At 50.0% G+C, this 20,138-nt stretch overlaps 1 protein-coding gene across 2 annotated transcripts in view; it reads right to left on the bottom strand.

The window, feature by feature from the left end:
• Positions 1 to 19,500, bottom strand: part of NOS1 (nitric oxide synthase 1) — a 94,132-nt gene extending 74,632 nt beyond the window's left edge. For both annotated transcript variants that reach the window (XM_069556602.1, XM_069556601.1), the window contains exons 1-2: positions 18,344 to 19,500; positions 4,356 to 4,482 (exon numbers count right to left, since the gene is read on the bottom strand). In XM_069556602.1, the coding sequence (XP_069412703.1) occupies positions 4,356 to 4,482; positions 18,344 to 19,068 (852 nt within the window). In that variant the 5' untranslated portion in view covers positions 19,069 to 19,500. The remainder of the gene's footprint in view (positions 1 to 4,355; positions 4,483 to 18,343) is intronic.
• Positions 19,501 to 20,138: the final 638 nt, after the last annotated feature.

Genomic DNA, 20,138 nt, shown 5'->3' with positions numbered 1-20,138 from the left:
GGGTCACAGACTAACAGCAAGGACTTGATAACATTCAAGGAGTAAGTCCAAGCACTGCTGGTCTGCACGTCACAATTCCAGGAGCTCCCATGTCTAAACCTGTTTGGCCGCCTTAACCTCAGGAAGACTATCTTTCCCCCCTTTCTCCTCCACAGAAATGAGTTTCCATTTTAGAGGCAGCCTTAAGGCAAGTTCTCAGCACCTCCCTCTAATTGCTATGGACTGAATGTTTATGCCCCTCCTCCCCCAAATTCATCTGCTGAAACCTAACCTTTATGTGATGGTATGTGGAGGTGGGGCCTTTGGGAGAGGATGAAGTGATGAGGGTGGAGTGCTCATGAATGGGATTAGTGCCCTTATAAAAGAGACCCAGAGAGATCCTTTGCTCTTCTGCCACGTGAGGGCACAGTCATAGGAAGCACGCCTGCACCGAATGTGGAATCTACCGGTGCCAGCCTCCAGAACAGTGACAAATAGATTTCTGTTGTTTATAAGCCACCCAGTCTATGGTATTCTGTTAAAGCAGCCCAGACAGACTAAGACACTGATCATTTCATCATGATGCCCCACAAAAGTCCCTGGGCCTATTAAACCCCCTGTCCTGTCCTCAGTATTGAGCCCTACTACTCAGGCTTGAAGTTCAAGGTTTTGTTTTTTAACTGGTCACTGTCTGACCAAGGTGAAAGGAAATAGTCGTCAGACTGCAATGGCTCAGATTTCAGCAGGACATTAAGGGTCTTTCTGGTGGGGTCAAGGCCTCCTCTGCTTCTTCCCTATACCCCAGATCTCAGGAGTTACTGCAGGCCAGCAATCACAAACTCTGATACCTAGAGCAGGTAGGTAAGGCAAATCAGTAAAGCCAGCTGGGTAATCTTGAGACAGAACACTTGGTTGCATAGCAAACACATAAGAATATTCTTTATTCTTACAAAACGTGAAATCTTTCTCATCTCCCCTGAAATGTGTGAATTGCTTGGTCCATACCTACCTACCACTTATCCTAACTATTATAAGAAAACCAACAGTGCTAATGTTATGATAAATCATAATGAACAGTTGGTGGTAATGAGAGGGGCACGCTAAGGAGAGGTGGGGATTGTGGCAAATTGGAGAGCCCATGCCCTGCGTAGTGGGAGGAGCAGTTAGTCAGTCTGGGCAGACTATTTCCCCATAAGAATATAGGCTCAATGTGGTCAGATTGTCCATATTTGTAAGAGAAGTTGCAAATATGATAGTTACATAAAAAACTGAAACAGTGGCAATAAATTCAAAGTATAAATATAAGTTGTCTATAGGACAATATAGTGCAAGCCTAACAAATCACGTCTACAGCCTGGATCTCGCCGGAGTCTGCCTCTCTTTGCCCTTCTTTGTCTTGGGAGGGGTTGCATTATGGCAACACCCTTTATTTTCAATTGAGGAAATATGAAGAGAACTCAAGCTCTACTTGTTCACTTAATCATTGACAGATAACAATAGTCCTCACACTCACAATATGGCCTGGGTTTTTGAGGACAGCATAATAGAGAACTGAAATTGTGCCTTGTCCACCAAACATTCCCAGGTGTCACTGCAGGAGTCAGAGTGCTTGGCCACTGACCTATTATGGGATGCCTGATGTCCTTCTTTTCCTGGCCAACCCCTGGCAGCTAAGGAAAGCAAGTTCCACTGACGCTCTGGAGTGTCCCATCCTCCCCCATGAAGCTACATACAGAGGCTATGAGTCACTGCTTACATGGGTTGGTGGTGAAAAGTGCTGTCTCAGGACTAAGCACTGAAAGAAAGAGCTTGGCAACCTGGCCTGTGCCATCCAAGGCTTGAGGTGGGTGGAGGGAAGGAAGAAGACGGCCGTTCCAATAGTACTCTGCTGCAGTGCAGGGGAGGGGTGGGAAATTCACATGCTTCACCAGCGTTGCTCTGTTACCTGCCTGGGCAGGTGAGAAACAGGCTTTGCTAATCTCTAGCCAGATCTAGACACTCTCAGGAAACCATATTGACTCTGCTGTTAAAACACTCCTCAGCAAATTGGCAAAGTCTGGTAACACTCCAAGCTGGGAAGGCTATGGTGAAATAGTCATTCTCCTACTTAGCAGATAGGAATGGTACAACCTCTGTGGTGAGCAGTCTGGCCATTTCTGCCCAAGTCACAACTGTATATGACCTTTGACTCAACAACTGCTTCTAGGAATTTATTCTTTCGATAAGCTCACCCATCTGCCAATGAGGTATTTGCACAAGGTCATTCATTATAGAGATGTCTTGGCAAAATTCTGGTGATGGGCCACATGTTCATTTTGGAGGCCTGGTTCATAAATAAATAAAAGGGAATATTATGCAGCCATGAAAAAAGAACCAGGACTCTTCAGCTACTAATTAGGACTAGTCTCCAAGATACATTGATACCTGAAAGAACAAGGTGCAAAGCGATACAGGCACATGGTGGAGATATTGTAGGTTCACTTCTGGACCGATAGTAATCCAGCAAATATCACAATAGTGAGTCACATGAGCTTTTTGGCTTCCCAGTAAATATAAAAGTTACATGCATTTTTACACTGTACTAGGCGTGTGTGCATCTTAGTCGCCTCAGTAGTATCCGAGTCTCTGTGACCCTATGCACTGTAACCCACCAGGCTCCTCTGTCCGTGAGATTCTCCAGGCAAGAATACTGGACTAGGTTGCCATGCCCTCCTCCAGGGGATCTTCCCAACCCAGGGATCAAACCTGCATCTCTCACATCTGCTGCACTGGCGGGCGGGTTCTTTACCACTAGCGCCACCTGGGAAGCCCATTCTGCACTTCCTACACTGTAGTCTATATGCTGTGTAATAACCTTTTGTCTAAAAATGCACATACTTTACCTTAAAAATAATGCAATCAAAACCACAATGAGTTACCATCTCACACCAGTCAGAATGGCTGCTATCAAAAAGTCTACAAGCAGTAAATGCTGGAGAGGGTGCGGAGAAAAAGGAACCCTCTTACACTGTTGGTGGGAATGCAAACTAGTACAGCCACTATGGAGAACAGTGTGGAGATTCCTTAAAAAAACTGGAAATAGAACTGCCATACGACCCAGCAATCCCACTTCTGGGCATACACATTGAGGAAACCAGAATTGAAAGAGACACGTGTATCCCAATGTTCATCGCAGCACTGTTTACAAAAACCAGGGCATGGAAGCAACCTGATGTCCATCGGCAGACGAATGGATAAGAAAGCTGTGGTACGTATACCACAGCTGTGGTACGTATACCACAGCTGTGGTACAATGCAATATCACTCAGCCATTAAAAAGAATGCATTTGAATCAGTTCTAATGAGGTGGATGAAACTGGAGCCTATTATACAGAGTGAAGTAAGTCAGAAAGAAAAACACCAATACAGTATACTAACGCATATATATGGAATTTAGAAAGATGGTGACGATAACCCTGTATGTGAGACAGCAAAAGAGACACAGATGTGTAGAACAGACTTTTGGACTCTGTGGGAGAAGGCAAGGGTGGGATGATTTGAGAGACCAGCATTGAAACATGTATATTATCATATGTGAAATAGATCGCCAGTCCAGGTTCGATGCATGAGGCAGGGTGCTCAGGGCTGGTGCACTGGGATGACCCTGAGGGATGGGATGGGGAGGGAGGTGGGAGGGAGGGTCTGGATGGGGGACACATGTACACCCATGGCTGATTCATGTGAATGTATGGCTAAAACCACAATATTATAAAGTAATTAGCCTCCAATTAAAAAAATGCAATTGGAAAATGGCACCAATAGACTTGCTCAATGCAGGGTTGCCACAAACCTTCAATTCATACACACACACACACACACACACACACACACACACACACACAAATAATACATGTAATAAAATGAAGTGCAATAGCATGAGGTTTGCCTGTATGTATGATGTGTTCTAATTTGTGTAAAAACATATGAAAATAATGTGTATGTATTTGTTTGTCTATGCATAAAACATTGCTAAAAGGACCACAAAAATGATGGATAATGAATACTGCTTGCCTCTGGGGAGTGAAGCTGTGTGGCTGGGATGAGGGAAGAGGGAAGAAGCTTTTACCACCCATCTTTTTTACCTTTTAAATTCAGAATCATGTGAATATCTTTCTTGGTAGAAACAATGAAAATTTGAAAACTGGCAAGCTAGCAAACAAAAGCCACCAAATCAAAGCCCAAAGCCACCGTCCAGGGTAAGGGCTGCTGGCTCGACCCCCACACCATTTCTCCAACCACAATGGCTGGTTTTCTCCCCAAGGTGGTTTGGCACTTGTCTTCCCAAGAACATTCAGGGAACTGTGGAGTGTGGGCCCCAGGCCGACACCGCCACTTACCTGCTCCTTCTCTGAGTACGGGTTGTTGAGGACGACGGGCATGTTGCCCTTCCCCCACAGGTCATTGAAGACACGGTCGTTCTCCACGCCGAGAGGCAGAGGTTTGTGTGACTTGCCGTCCGGGTCTCTGAAAGGCAAGGCAGGAGAGGTTGAGGAAGTCGCGACACCTGGAGTGGCTGGCTGGTCACCCTGGTCTGAAAGCCCTGAGTCCGTGAAGGACCCTCAGGGTTCACCCACATGACCCTCCATGGAGCCAGTGAGCTTTGGGTCCACAGTTTGCCGCTTCGTAGGATCAAGCATGAAGGTGAGCTTACTTGACTTGACACCCCCAGCTGGCACATACCTGTTGTACGGAGATAGTTTCAGGATGTCTGTGACAGAGACTTTGTTCCTCCCTCCCCTGCCCCCGATTTCCTGATCTAGGAAGCCAGGAGGCCCCTCTCCTAGCAGAATCCCACGCAGAACCCCTGGACAGCTTAGCATCCATGAAACCTAATGGTGGAAGATACAGGAAGCAGGAGGGATAGGTCAGAAAACCAGCCCTGTGGGCCACGGTGGTGAGTTACACCAACGGCAACTAGAGCACTGATCACAAGGCTAATGGTACCAGCCCAGGATACACAGGAATGATTCTGAAAATAAGGGGAACACAGCGACAAAAACTATTAATACTGTTGGTGTTGATTAAGCACTTACTGGTGTGTCAAGCACTTAACATATGCTTTAGTGGATTTAGTGCTTGGGACAACCCGCTGAGGTCGGTATGAATGTTTGTCACTGCTGTGCAGATGGCAAAAGTGAGACAGAAGCTAAGTCACTCAAGGTCACAGTATTGCAGTCTGTCGCTGTTCAGTTGCTAAGTCCAACTCTTTGTGACCCCATGGACTATAGCACACCAGGCTTCCCTGTCTTCCACCATCTCCCAGAGTTTGCTTGAATTCATGTCCATTAAGTTGGTTTTCCAGTCTGCTCTTCACGTTTATTCTGAAGTGGAGGCTGTTACTATCACCCTCACTAATCATCACCACCATCAGCACCATCATTCTCATGACTGTCAACATCACCACCCAACGTTTCCTTATCAGCATCAGCATCACTGTCACCACAGCCATCATAAATGTGCGCCTCAACACCAATGCTGACATCATCACTTTCATTATTGCCAAAATCATTCTCATCCTTCTCATCACCACCACCTTCGTCCCATCAGAATCTTCATGCCCATCGCCATGTTCATCACCACCTTGCACTCATTATCAGATGCGGAAACTGAGGCTCAGAGAGGTTAAACCACTCACCTAAGTCTCACAGTCAGGGTTGCAGGAGTTGGGGTTCAAACCCAGGCTTATTCCTGACTCTAACCATGAAGCTTTCCTGGCTCTCTGCCCTTGAACTCGGATAGGTTCAAGGAAGAGGTTGTCTTGGCTGGACAGGCCGACCATCCTCTGAGCTGGAGGGAAGTCGTGGCTGAGATGGGACTGACTGTATCAAAATCCAGACCTCCCAACCTGCCTCACCTCATCTCCATCTTCTGCCCTCCTGCTTTCTAACCATCCGCCTCTTTCTAACCCTCCCACCCACTTCCTCTGTGGTCCATCTCACTTTTGGTCCCAGGGGTGGAGGCGGGCCGTATCCAGCTCTCCATTCTATGTTCCCAGCTCTGGGGACTCTTGGCTCCATAAATTCCCTCAGTTCCCAACCTGGTGCTGATGGTCATTTGGGATAAATCAGAGGCCAGGGCCCGAACTCTGAGTGTAAGGCCCTAAGTGGCCCCTCTGGCTGCTCGGATGGGGCTACCCAGAATCCCCTCCTTGCTTTGTCTTGCAGCGTCCTGGTGGCCCACGCTGAAGCCACTTCTGCTCATCTTGCTTGGAGAGGTCTGCAGTTTTAAGAGGGAACATTATGTTTTACTCTCTTAAAAATGTCTCCAAAACACACCAGGAGTGGTTCTTGATTACAGATATTTCCCAAGTCAATGGTTTACCTACGTGGTAATAAACAGAGGCATTGTCTGTGGAGACGGCTGTTCTAAATGTCACGCAGCCCCTCTCAGCGCTAAAACTCCAGTTCCTAGGATGTCATGTGACCATAAGTGGGGAATCAGCAGAGAAGAGAGGAGTTTAGCGCTGTTTGAGTGTTGGTAATGTACCAGGTAACAGCACAGAAGTTATTTCACTTCCTCTCAGCAGATATTAAAAGCTTCCCTATTTTACAGAGGCAAAAACTGAGACCAGAGAGGTTATGTCAATTTCCCAAGGTTTCTCAGCAAACACAAAGCAGAGCTGGGGTTTGAAACTAGGTCTGATTGATGCTCGGCCCAGATCCTTCCTTTTTGTAAACAGACTGGGAAAACGATTCAGGATGCGTAGGATAAGCCAGAGGCTAAAGAGCTAGGAATCCAGCATCTCTCACTGAATGAGGCCAGTTTACAAAGATTACAGGGTACGATTACCCAGATGACTCTTAAATGGCTCACAAGGCTTGTCTCGTGTGGATCTGCAGGGTGAGGTGCTTTTATCACCATCCTTTGCTTTTTTTTTTTTTTAAAGCCTTTAACACTTTTGTTTAAATAATATATTTGAAGTGTTTTGTCAACACAAACTTATGTAAGAGCCCTGTGATGAGCCGGGGAAGAATACTTTTATTTGAGACAACTGTCATGAGGTGAATGAAACTAGAGCCTGTTACACAGAGTGAAGTCAGTTAGAAAGAGAAAAGCAAATGTTATGTGTTAACACATATCTACGGAACCTAGAAAAATAGTACTGATGAACCCATTAGCCTGGCAGGAAGAGAGACGCAGAAGTAGACGGTGGTCTTGAGGACATAGCAGGGGAAGGAGAGGGTGGGAAGGATAGAAGAGAGTCGAATGGACATACATACACCACCATGCATCAGAGAGACAGCTAATGGAAGCTGCTGGATGGCACAGGAAGTGATGACCCAGAGGAGTGTGATGGGGATGGATGGGAGGGAGGCTCCAGAAGGAGGGGATACAACTTGCTTTATTATACAGCAGAAACCAACACAACATTGGAAAGCAATTATCCTCCAATTTAGAACAAGAATATTTTTAACGTGGGACCACAGGGAACATCCTTCAGCCTCTGACAAGGAGTTGCTTTGCATCTCTGCACCCGGGGACAAAATCAGGCGCAGGTTTAGGTAGATTCTGAATTCCCAGTCCCCACCCCCAGTTTTCAGTAAAAGTCAGCTCTGAGGGAGACAAGCAGTTTATTGCCATGAATTTTCTCAGCCTGGGAGGAGTCTGTTTGCTAGGTTTGTATGGGCAGTGCGATCCATGCACTGTGGATTGGGTGGAACTGGGTTCAACTCTCAGCTTTGCTGGTTGTAAGCTGTGTGACTTTGAATATTTTGGCTACTTAACCTTTCTAATTCTCAGTATACTCATCTCTAAACTAGTGCTGATAATAAAACCCAGTTCCCAGGGTTACTGCAACAATTACAGGAGGTAAGGCTCACAGCACTTAGCCTGTGGCATCTGCTATTGCTTTGACTGCTGATGTGTTTGTAGGCTGATCAGACAGAAACAGAGGAAGGAAAATGCTAGTTCTTTCTAAAACAGTCAAGATTCCTCTAAGTCAGCATGGTCTAGGAGAACTTTCTGAGTCAATGGAAACATTCCACGTCTGCTTGCGTTTTGGGTATTTTAGCCATGGCCCACATGAAGCAGCTGAATACTTGAAATGTGCTTAGGGACTTCCCTCATCGTCCAGTGGTTAAGACTCTGCGCTTCCACCGCAGGGGTCATGCGTTCAATCCCTTGGTGGGGCACAAAGCTCCCCTGTGTGGCTCGGCTGAAAAAAAGCACCTATTGTCACTGAGGAGTTAGTTGAAGTTTTAATTTCATTTCACTTTAATTAGCCATATATAGTCAGTGGCTATAGCACTGGGTGGTGCTGGCCAAAGCCTTAATGTCTCTGAAGCCTGAAGGCATGTATGGTTCCTAACTGAGAAAGGGGTGTCTTCCCTGGGGGCTTACGGGGGCACAGGCAGGGATGTCTGCACTCAGACACTTCTTTTTTAATTGAAGGAGAGTTGACTTACAATGCTGGATTAGTTTCAAGTGCATAGCAAAGTGATTCAGTTACACATACATATATTACTATTGTTTAATCACTAAGTTGTATCTGACTCTTTCAGGACTCCATGCACTGTAGTCTGCCAGGGTGCTCTGTCCCTGGGATTTCCCTGACAAGAATATTCGAGTGGGTTGCCATTTCTTTTTCATGGGTTCATATACATATATATGTGTATATATATATTACATATACATTATATATTTGTACATATACATAGAAATGCACATATATTACATACAAGGCTTCCCAGGTGGCTCAGCAGTAAAAAAATCTGCCTGCCAATGCAAGAGCTGTAGGAGCCAGGGGTTTGATCCCTGGGTTGAAAAGATCCCCTGGTGTAGGAAACGGCAACCCACTCCAGTATTCTTGCCTAGAGAACCCCATGGACAGAGGAGCCTGGCAGGCTGTAGTCTATGGGGTCACAAAAAGTCAGACATCACTGAGCTACTAAGCAGAGCAGAGAGTATATTTGATGTACAATGTTGTGTTAGTTGAGGTGCAGCAAATTGATTCAGTGATACACAGACACACACACACACATACACACATGTACGTTTTCAGATTCCTTTCCATTATAGGTTATTATAAGATATTAAGTATAGTTTCCTGTGTTATGCAGTACAACCTTGTTTTTAAAAACTATTTTCTATACAGTAGTGTGCAAATGTTAATCCCACACTCTTACTTTATCTCCCCCCTTCAACTAGATGTTTGCTTTCTATGAGTCTATTTCTGCTTTGTAAATAAGCTCATTTGTATCACTTTTTTACATCCCACATAAAAGTGGTATTATATAGTATTTGTCTTTGTCTGACTTACTTCACTCAGTATGATAATCTCCGGGTCCATCCATGTTGCTGCAAATGGCATTGTCTCATTCTTTTTTATGGCTGAGTAACTGCCCATTGAGCTATTATGTCTTGTTCACAGAGCCCAGGAATCTGGGAATTCTCTGCTTCCTTTCCAGACTCCCCCCTTCCATCACTCTTAGCCCCGACCTCCACTCTCCTCTCTTCCCAGGGAGTACACCGTGTCCATCCTTGGCCTCCCTGGAATGCCCTTTCATCTCCCCTCTGTCAAGAGTCAACTCCTACTCACCCTTACAAGACCCACTTCACACACCACCTCTCCTGGGGCTTAAATAAGATCATGCTTGTAAAATGCCTGGTACACAGTCAGCTCTGACCAAACATGAACTGTATTTGATCCCCGGGTCAGGAAGATCCCCTGGAGAAGAGAATGGCTACCCATTCCAGTATTCTTGCCTGGAGAATCCCATGGAGAGAGGAACCTGGTGGGCTACAGTCCACGGGGTTGCAAAGAGCTGGACACAACTGGGCGACTAACATTTAACTTGTGGCGATTGAAGTCCAGAGAGATTAGGTAACTTGTCAAGATCACACCGTCAGTGAGAAGCAGAGGAAAATTTGCAATTAAATGTCTCCTCCTTGCTGCCCTCCTCATTTAGAATCACTGAGAACAGAGCTTGGGGGCGGGGGGTGCATTTGATTGGATTTCACACTCATGAAGAACCTCAAATTTAGATATCGAATGTTTCCCCCCAAATGAGGTGATGGTAGTGAATGTGTTTATCCACTAAATGAATTCTGCCAACTCCAGGTTATCATTTCTTCATTTAAGCAAATACACCGGGAGCCCACAGATGGAGGTAGACAGGGCCTGGCTTGACTTCTGAGAAGCCTGAATGGTGACTCTCCTTGGCCAGTACTTTTGAGTCTTGGTCCTGCCCAGCTGTCTGAGGGATTTTGGTTTAGATCAGAAATTCTCAGCCTGTAACTACTGATATTTGGGTTCAGATAATTCTTTGTGGTGGGGACTGCCCTGTGCATTGGAGAATGTTTAACAGCATCCTTGGTCTCTCCTCACTAGACACCAGTAACATCTCCATCACCAGCTGTGACAACTGAAAACATTCCAGGAGATCAATCAATGTCCCTGTGGGGAGGGGAGGAATTAGACTCCTACCTACTGAGAAGCAGGCTTAGCTTCAATCAAGGACCCAAACCCATGCTTCCCAGCTCGCTCATCCCTGTTCCACACTCACCCAGGGGGTCTATGAGGATTTATTTACTAGTTGTCCCTTGTTCCCAGACAGGACTGAGAAACCTGCCTTCGCTCAGTGGCTCCCACATCTGCTTAGTGTCCTTATTCCCCTGAAAAGACATCCTCCAGTGAACCTGGCATTGTGGCAGACCAGTGAAGCCAGAGCCATCCTGCGGTCAAGCTTGGTGGTTCTCCAACATCAGGGTGCATCAGAGTCAATTGAGGGGCTTGTTAAAATTCCCCCCAGCCCATCTCCAGAGAGCCTGAAATAGTGGGAAGCCTGGAATCTGCATTGTCAAAAGCACCCACATCGGCCAAGGACACCTGTGAAGACCCGTTTCCCTGGGAGAGCTCCGAGCTAGGCTCGTGCAGTGAGCAGCCAGGTGCCCACCTGGCTAGGAGTGCTCCCCTCCCCCAGCTCTTCTCCTCCCCCTGCCTTAGTGTGAGGCTCTCCCTCCTACCTGGCGAGCATCTTCTGTGCTTCTTGGCAAGAACTAAACTAAAGCCCTTTCCTTCCACTTCACTAGTTGGATCCTCAAACTCAAGCCAAGAGTCAGTCTAGCATCTCTAAACCTTCTGAGGATCTTTGCCAGATCCTTCCAACTGAGGCTCCCCGATCTCTCGGGCACGAGGATGGGGGTCCCAGGCCAGACTCCACAGGCAGTTTGCACGTGTGTCGGTTGGCCCCATGCTGACCACTAACCTCCCCTGACCAAGGACCCAGGAAGGGGAGCAGGTGGGCCAGGCCTGGGTGCAGGGCGCAGCCTGGAGGTGGGGGCCACCCACTCTGGCCCAGCCAGGCGAGGAGGCCGCCGAGGAGCAGCTGGTCCTGGCAGGAAGCCCTGCTCGCGTCTCTCGGCAGACACCACGCTCTCTCCAGCTCCCCTCCTCGCCCTCCACACTCCAACGGTCTTTGGCTTCTGCTTCTACCTGGTTGCAGATTCTGAGAGCTGAGTTGGAGCAGGGAGATTTGGGGGGCTGTGCAAGCAGGTGTGGCGTCTCTGTGCAGCTTTCCTTCTAGATTCCATCATGCTGGAGTCTGGGGGGTTGGTTCTTGATAAAGGTATGCTCTTCAGAGCAGGAGTCCCATGGTGAGCATTGTAGCTGAGAAGTGAGGCGAGGGCCTCTGGGCTCCAAAACAACCACGACTCTCGTTCCTAAAATAACAAAAGCTGGGCAGGATTCTCCAACTCATGTCTGTAGGCCCCAGGCTAGGGGGGATGGGGCTGAATTTGGGTTCCAGCTCCTAAGGCTGTCTTACTGGGATGTGACTTCTTAACGGCCCCTCTGATATACCTTTTTTTTTTTTTTTGAGAGGCTGGGAATAGGTTTTAATGTAAAATATCTTGATGTATCTATTTTGCCACAAATTCACTTTTTAAGAAAAAGTTTTTTGGCCATGCCCCATGGCATGTGGGATCTTAGTGCCCCGAGCAGGGGTTGAAACCACGTCCCTTGCATTGTAAGGTGGATTCTTAACCACTGAACCACCAGGGAAGTTTCAAGGTGCGTTGTTTTAAGGCACCAAGGTTGTGGTCATTTGTTAACAGCAGCCACAGAAGTGATGGCAGATACAATGAACAGGTGTTGGGATGGTTGATGGCCCTGCCCCCGTGTCTATGTCTGACCTCACTGCCTATCGCTCTCCTCCTACTTGCTACACTCAAGGCCTCCCTTTAGTTCCTTGAACATCCCAACCTCGTTCCTGCCTCAGGACCTTTGCTCCTGCTGTGCTCTCTGCCAGGAACACCCTTGCCTAGATTTCGCAAGGTTCTCACCTTCTGGCCTTGGTACAAATGCCTGCAGAGAGCTTTTCCCCAACCTTCCAGTCTAACGTGCTACCCAACCCCAAGCCACTTCCCTTGAAGTCACTGTATCATCTCCTTCACAGCGCATACTGCTATCTAAAACGACTGCATGTGTCTATTTATTATTCCTTGCGTGTTGTCTATCAGATGACTCCCTAGTGGATCATCAGTGGATCCCCAGCTCTGAGGACAGTATCTGAGGCAGAATAGATGCTCCATAAATATCCAGTGACTGAGAGATGCTGAGAAGCCCTCAGTTACATGCAATGTGAGGTGGGTGAGCTTATTTTCCTTTCAGAATGAGGGGCTGGGTGCCCACTAGGCCAGGTGGCAGGGACATGCATGGGAGAGGTCACAGAGCAAGTGCATTAACTGGTGGAAACAGGACCCCCTGTCCCCTGCCTGGGAAAGAATGCATGGTGGCGGGGGCAGGGCAGTGCTGGAAGTCACTCACACTCAAACAGTCAGGGTGAGAATGAAAAGTTGCTCCCAGATTCTGCATGATGGCAAAGTTATCAGAGTTAATTCCTGAGTTGAAAAATGCCAAAAAAGAGAGAGAAAGAATTAAAAAAAAAAAAAACAGTAGAAAAGAAAAAATGAAAATGCCACCAGAGTGATCCACAGCCATGAGAAAGGTCAAGTGCAGCCTAGGAGGAGGGTCTCTAAGGCATCAGTGCCGACCTTGGTTGATCCGAGGTCATCTCTCTAGGGAGGCTGTCTTTAGCAGATAGCAACCTCAGGGCCTTGGTTTCCCCTCCAGTCTGAGAAAATACTCTGATAGCCTCAGAAAGTTGATGGCTAGTGGTTAAGGGCACTGTGGCCAACAGTGCAATCTACAAGCTTAGTAGAGGTCAAGAACATGGGCTTAGGGTCAAGTTCTGGCTTTGCTGCAGGCTGGCTGTGTGACCTCGCACAAGTGACTACACCTCTCTGAGCCTTGGTTTCCTATCAGGAAAATGGGGTGCTATGTGGAGGAAGTGAATTACTTGATGTGAAGACCATAGCCTGGGGCCAGGCCCACCTGCAGTGCTCAGCAGAGGCTGGCTAACATGATGGGGATGAAGCTCAGGCTTGTCACAGGAGGAGGCCTCTCCCCCCAAAAAGCTGATTCTCTAGGGTTAAAATTGACTTGTGTTCCTCCAGCCACATTTGCTTGTCTGGTTTCTTTTTAAACTCTAGACACTCACTGTGAGATTGCTAGGTAGAACCTCAATAGAACCCTGTGGCCAGTGCTGTGTGACCCTGGGCAAGTTGCTTCACCTCTCTGAGCTTCAGTTCCTTCTTCTATAGGTGGGGGCTAGAACCACAGGTCCTACTTCAGGAGCTGCATTCGTACAGGTTCTAAAGAGGTGACTGTTGTGAAGGTACTCCTATAAGTAACCAAGGGAGGACCCTGCAAGCGGATGAGGAGTTATCAGAGCACAGGGCGAGGTGGCTGGCCGGCTGGTCCAGATGGAGGCTGGACTGCGGACCTTGGCCTCTTTAGAACCCTCCTTCAGGGCAGCAAGCTGAGCAACCTGGATATCCTCTGACATGCAGCATTTTAAAGTGACCGCTCCCAAGTACAGAAGGCCCCGAATTCGTCGCCTCCCTTCCTGATCACCCTTCATCTGCTGTCACTGCCTGCTCAGGGCCCCCTCCCTCCTCCTGGGATGAAGGGAGGAGACTGTGTCTCAAATCAACATCACTTATCTCCCCAAACACGGGCCGACACCCCAAACAACAGGACAGGGGTGCCCCCTGAGGGAAAGGGACTAGCTGGAGCAGGGGAATAAGTCCAGGTCCAAGAGGAAAGACGGACGGAAGGAGGAAAATAAGGCCAAGAGAGCAGAGGAGTCAAGGTCGCTGCTGAGAACCAGTGATGGCCCAGCCTCTGCTCAGACCCAGAAGCCACGGATGCAGAGTGGGACCCGGATGTGGAGCTCTGGGCCCAGCAGGCTGCTGGCTTCACTGTCACCCAGCATCTAGGATGCATCTAGGATGCTAGTCTGAGCCCACCCCCAAAAGCAGCCTGGATGGAGAGGGGCCTGGGAGGATGAGTCGTTTCCAGGCAGCTGTGTGTGCTGTGAGGCTTGAACATTCCCAGGTCAGCAGCCCCGAGACTGGCTCTGAACGGCATGCTGCCTCTGGGGTTGCGTTTCCTGACTTGGGACACTGAGTCGTAACGAGACACTTATTTTAGCCGTGAGCAAACAGCTTTGCAATCTGTGGGGGTGCTTTTGTGGTTGTTATGATGATGGCTGATGCTTCTGACATCACAGTGGAAGGGAGGTGATGTCAGGGGTGAAGGACACCCTGGCAACACAAATGACAAAGCCACTCAAGGAGGAAGGGTCCTGACTGCCTCGCAAACTTTGGACATCTGCTTAGATTAAAAACAAAAACACGAAACATGCTTCAATTTCTCAGCCAAAATCTCAATGTGGGTTTATGTATAAATTCGGCTTTAAATTCTACTGAACTTGCAACTATTGGGAAATCAAAGACAGGACATCGTTTTACCAGGAATCATTCACCATTTGGGAAAATCGCATCACCAAGGCGACGCGGTGCTGCAGGTGGTGTCTGAGTTGCCAACACAACACACCTGTGTCAATCTGCATCGTGTTTGCCTCCATTCTATCTTTAGGTGCCAACATATGACATTCTGGTGGAGCTGCGCCTATGTGCTGCTATGTTAAATTATAGGCTCTTTTATTATAGATGACTTTTATGCTCTATAGCCTTGATTTTTTCGTTAGGGCATTATACTGATTTAAAAAGTGTAAAGTGTGGGTAGGCTCCATGCTCCATGAAGGAGCTTCTGGTTAGTGAAGGGGGCATTTCAAATTATTTGTTAAAAAAACAGAGTGAAGGGGGAGAGCTGTGCGTCCAGCCATGGAGCCGGAGTCGGGGGGGCCTACAGTATTACTCATCCTTAGAACCACTCGTCTCAGTGGGTTTCATGGAGGCATATACTTGCCCTGGGTCACTTTCTCCCAAAACATATCTCCACCAAAGCAGTTTTTTCAGCTACTTGTGGTCAATCACACTGCAGGTGATGTGGGGTCCCTGGAGGGGATGGATGAGGGCGGCTGACAGCTCAGATGTCACCTCCTGAGGTGGGAAATGGGTCTGTGGGAGCAGCGCCCCAGGGCAGACAGCTCTATCTCACCCTCATTCTTGGGGACACAAAGGCTGCTTCCCCAAGATGGTGTTTGGAGAGGCCCCTCGGGGCCTGACTACCAAGTGGGCTCCCATTAAAGCTCATGGGACTCAAGGACCTCATCCCAGGCTGGGGTCCTGTCTGCAGCCTTTATGTCCTGGACTGCAGGCTAGGAGAGGGTATTTGCTAGTATTTGCTCCTTGGATAGAGCGTGCAGCTCCCAACTATAGCAGGTACTTCTCTACAACATAACCGGAGAGTCAGATGCCCGGGCCCGGCTGGGGCTGAACAGAGCCCTCGGGGTTCTGAGGCTCACACCCTACGCCTAGCTGAGAATCAGAACCAAGTATACGGGACATTAGACCAAGGGGTTCCGCTGTCATGCAAGGTGAGATGGTCCTATTCATGGACTCACTGCTGCTTCTGCAAGAGGCGGTGCTGAGGATGGGCGGGGCACGTAAAGGATTGGTGGTGGGGGGGGGTGGGGAGAGGCCATGCCCAGGAACCTCTGATGGGCACTTCTGATGCCATCTAGAAAAGAAGGCCAGTGATTGATTCTGTAGTCTCTAGCTGCCTTAGAATTCAAGCCCACGGGGTGAGACTTGGGAGTGCCTATTGGCTGCCCAGAAACTACCTCACGGCTACACTGGCCATCTCCACCAAGTATGTCACAGTGGGGACCCCTGGGAAGTGGGTTCTAGCCTGGAGGGGGGAGCTCCTGTGCTGGTTGTGGGAGACTGAGGTGCCAGGTCACTGCCACCGGGAGAACCCTGAGCATGTGATTCTGGCCTCCAGTTCTGGAAATGGACATTAGGCCACTGGGGACCCCCAATCATCTGTCCCACCAAGAGGGTCACACCACACCCTGTGTATGTGGCCTAAGACTCGCTGTCTCTCGTGGAGATGGGACCCAGGGTGTGGCAGAGACTCCAGGGTGTCTGTGGGGAGCTCGCAGGAGAGAGGAGGAGTGGGTGGGAGGGGGGAGCTGGGCGGGCAGGAGGTGCCCTCTGCTGCCCTCTGCCCAGGCCTTCCGACAGAGCCTCCACTTTCCTCCTTGGGGGTCTTGCTGGCATTGGCTCAGTTTTTAGCCAGGCGTGAGATGCTGGAAAAACCCCAGAATGCAATGGTGGCCAGGGTGGGCTTCCACAGACTGGGGGTGCACAGTGGGCCGTCTGGGGGCTACCCTGCCAGGACTGGGTCCCATGCAGGCACAAGTGCACCTCAGGACCTTGGCACCTGCTGCTCCCTCTGCCTAGACGCCCCTCCCCCTTGCAGCTGTGAGCCTCCCCCCGCCCCTTCCTCCGGGTCCTCCCATGTTGCCTTCCTAGTGTGGCCTGCCAGCTTCCCACCTGCAATGTTACCCTCCCCAACACTTCCTAGCTCTTCCCCGCTCTATTTATCTCCTCAGCGCATATGACTAATGGTTTACAGCATTAACCTCTCGCTTCTTCTTTGGCTTCCCCACTGCACTGCGAGCTCCCCAAGTCAGGGGGTTTGTCTATTTCAGTCACTCCCCCAAAGCCAGAGGACTTGTCCATTCATTGCTCTAGCCCAGGCCCCAGAAGAGTACCTGCACAGAGTAGGTCCTCTGGGAACACTTCCTATATGAATACACGCAGGGGTCTGGGAGCTAGTCAATTCAGGCCCCCACAGGATTTCCCAGTGACCTCTAAATGCCCTTGGGACTCTCAGGGGTCCTTGAGAAGAGGACTGGGAGAGCTTGGCCTGGATTTCTGGGGCCCTCAGGCCTGAGCCTCCCTCTGTGGCTCCCAGGATCTGCCTCGTAACACTGTGGGCTGTGGCGTCAGTGCTAGACCTTAGAGGGGAGTGGAAGAAGGCAGAGGGACAACCTGCCCCCTCCAAGTGTGTGTTTGCTCAGTCGCTCAGTTGTGACCCACTCTCTTTGCTATCTTTTGGACTGCAGCCTGCCAGGCTCCTCTATCCATGAGATTTTTCAGGTAGGGATACTGGAGTGGGTTGCCATTTTCCTACTCCAGGGGATCTTCCCAACCCAAGATCGAACTCATGTCTCCTGGGTCTCCTATTTCCCCACCACCTGGCCCATCTGCTCCTCACCGACTGTGCAGCCAGCCCTCCTTCCCCAGAGGGTCAGAAAATGCCAATCCGGCAAATACAGAGGGGCTGGTACCCAGCGCTATATTTTTTTAACATTTTTTGGCCACACCACTCGGCATGAGGGATCTTAGCTCCCTGACCAGGCATTTAAGCTGTGGCCCCTTCAGGGGAAGCATGGGGCCCTAACCACTGGACCCCCAGGGAAGTCTCTGGTATCCTGTTCTTCAACTGCTGGCCTTAGCGTGCATGTAATCAGAGCAATGCCAGAGTTTTGGGGAATGGAGACTAATTCTCTACTTCGTCTCCAGTTTCTCTCTTTCGAAGTTTTCTTGCCCTGGATGGGCTGCCCCCAAGAGAGAGCCAGTTTGGGCTGAGGGTTGCCCAGCACCCAGCTCTTCCTCGCTCTCCCCAGATTCTCAGCATCCATCCACACCCAGGTCGGCCATGCCCAGGCACCTCCCCTCATGCAGTGACCTCAGGGAAGGCCCCACCATCTGAGCCTTAGTCTTCTCACTCTTGAAATGTGGGTTGCAAAAATACCCGCCTTGTGGGGGTGCTGGAAGATGGGGCCCCAGCTACCATGATTATGAGCTCTGGGTTTCATGGCAAGAGATATGCACTAGACGTGCCCATTCCATTCCGCAATGGCAATTTCCAGGGCAAGAGGCAAGGGGGGTTGAGCGGGTGTATGTGTGCTTGGATGCCTGAGACTCTCAGCTTGGCTCCCGGGCTGTGAGACCACGCATGCTCGCATACAACACATGTGCGCACACAGGCCCCCCTGCAGCTTACCTGTCCACCTGGACTTCCACATCCTTGGTCTCTGTCTTGGCAGGTCCCCCTCCGTTGATCGCTTTGCCCCCACTGGTGAGAAGGTTCAGGACAGGCTCTATCTCTTTGAGCAGTTTATTGTTCTCCCCACTGCCCTGGAGGGCGACCCCAGTGCTTTTCTTGGCTGGGTCCTGGCCTGGGGGCCTGGCAGCCAGGCCGTTGGCTTGGGCGAGAGAGCTGGCTTCCTGCCCTGGATCTGGAGCATGCTGGGGACCATTTCCGGGACCCGTGGCCCCGTCAACCGCCGGCGTTTGCTCTCTGCCGGCTGACGCTTGGTGGGACAGGTCAACAGCTGCTGTGGGGGGACCCAGGGGCCGGGTCACCCGGATGGTCTTGGGGGTCCCGTCCCCGGTGAACGTGGTCTCCAGGTGCGTGGTGAAGCCCTCAGGGCCCCTGAGGATGAGCACCACATGGGTCTCGGAGGCAATCCCCCTGAGCACCTCCAGGGCGCTGTCATAGCTCAGGTCCACCAAGGGCTGGCCGTTGACGGCGAGAATGATGTCCCCGGCCTGGATGAGGCCGCTCTGCTCCGCGGCGCCCCCTCGGATCAGGTCAGAGATGATCACAGGCGGCTTGCTCACCCTCTCCTTCACCAGGAATCCCAGGCCCCCCACTTTGCGCTTGAAGAGGCGGACAGAAATGACGTTGGGTTGGATCTGCTGAACGCTGAACATGTGGCTCTCCATGGTGTCTAGTGTCCAAGGGTCCACAGACCTCAAAACGGGTCCGGCCGAGGTCAGGTCCCCAGGAGCAGCTGGGCTTCAGGCCACGCCGGGAGGAAGCACCGGGGGCTGGCGCTGCGGGGCTGCAGCCCGGACGGGCAGCTGCTCTCGGCGCTGGCCTTCTATGCCTCTGACGTCAACTCGGCGTCACCCGCTCATAGCTGTCGGGCCGTTGGTGGCATGATTTCCTGCGTCTGCCTCCTTCCTCAGTCTCTAAGGAAGCAATGGTTGATCAGGCAGACGTCAGGGGAAGCGGTGGGATGAGTCCTATGCCACAGGTCAGGCGGATCCGGGAGGAGACGTGTCTGGTGGCTGTGCCTAGGGGTGACGCATGCTAGCATGGACTATCCACTGGGCATCGTCAGCCCGTCAGAGGCAGATCCGATCCAGGTCTTCCTGAGGTCAAGAGAAGGAACAAGGGAGGGGAGGAAAAGGATTAAAAAAAAGAGAGAGATGGATGTGATATGCCCAAGACCACCTTTAAAACTAACATGGGAAACAGCCAACTGAGAAGTCTAGCCATAAGACGCTCTGGAGTTCTGAAGATAACCTAGACAAAAAATTCTTCTTCTTCCAGGGGGACACACTCGCAGATGGCTGCATATTGCCTGGTTTCATTTCCATGATCAAAGCCCTGTGAGACCGGGGGGCTCTTTGGGGAAACCAGAGGCGTCAGCCCCAGAAATCAAATGGCAAGAACCCTAAGACCTCTCATCTTTTTTTCACTGGAAGAAGTCAGCACTCCAACCCTGTCATGCAGCCTTTGACTCTGCTTTTTGCAACATTTTTCCATCCTCAGGTCAGGAGCTTGGCCAACAAGGATCGTGGGGTGTGGGGCTCTCCATTCCCACCACTCCCAAAGCCCCCATCACAAACCCATCAACAGGAAATGATGTCACCTTCTACAGAACCACGGATGAGGGAGGTCAGCTGGACTTCAGGACCGTCATTTTTGTAACAATTCACTTATTTCAGGTTCAAAAGGACAGACTTGGCCACACTCCATCCCATGATAAGCCAAAATTGGTATAAGA

This window comes from Ovis canadensis, chromosome 17 (assembly GCF_042477335.2).
Source record: "Ovis canadensis isolate MfBH-ARS-UI-01 breed Bighorn chromosome 17, ARS-UI_OviCan_v2, whole genome shotgun sequence".
In the NCBI taxonomy this organism is placed as follows: domain Eukaryota; kingdom Metazoa; phylum Chordata; class Mammalia; order Artiodactyla; family Bovidae; genus Ovis; species Ovis canadensis.
Note: the sequence above shows the minus strand (reverse complement) of the source record. Positions and strands in the feature narration are given on the sequence as shown.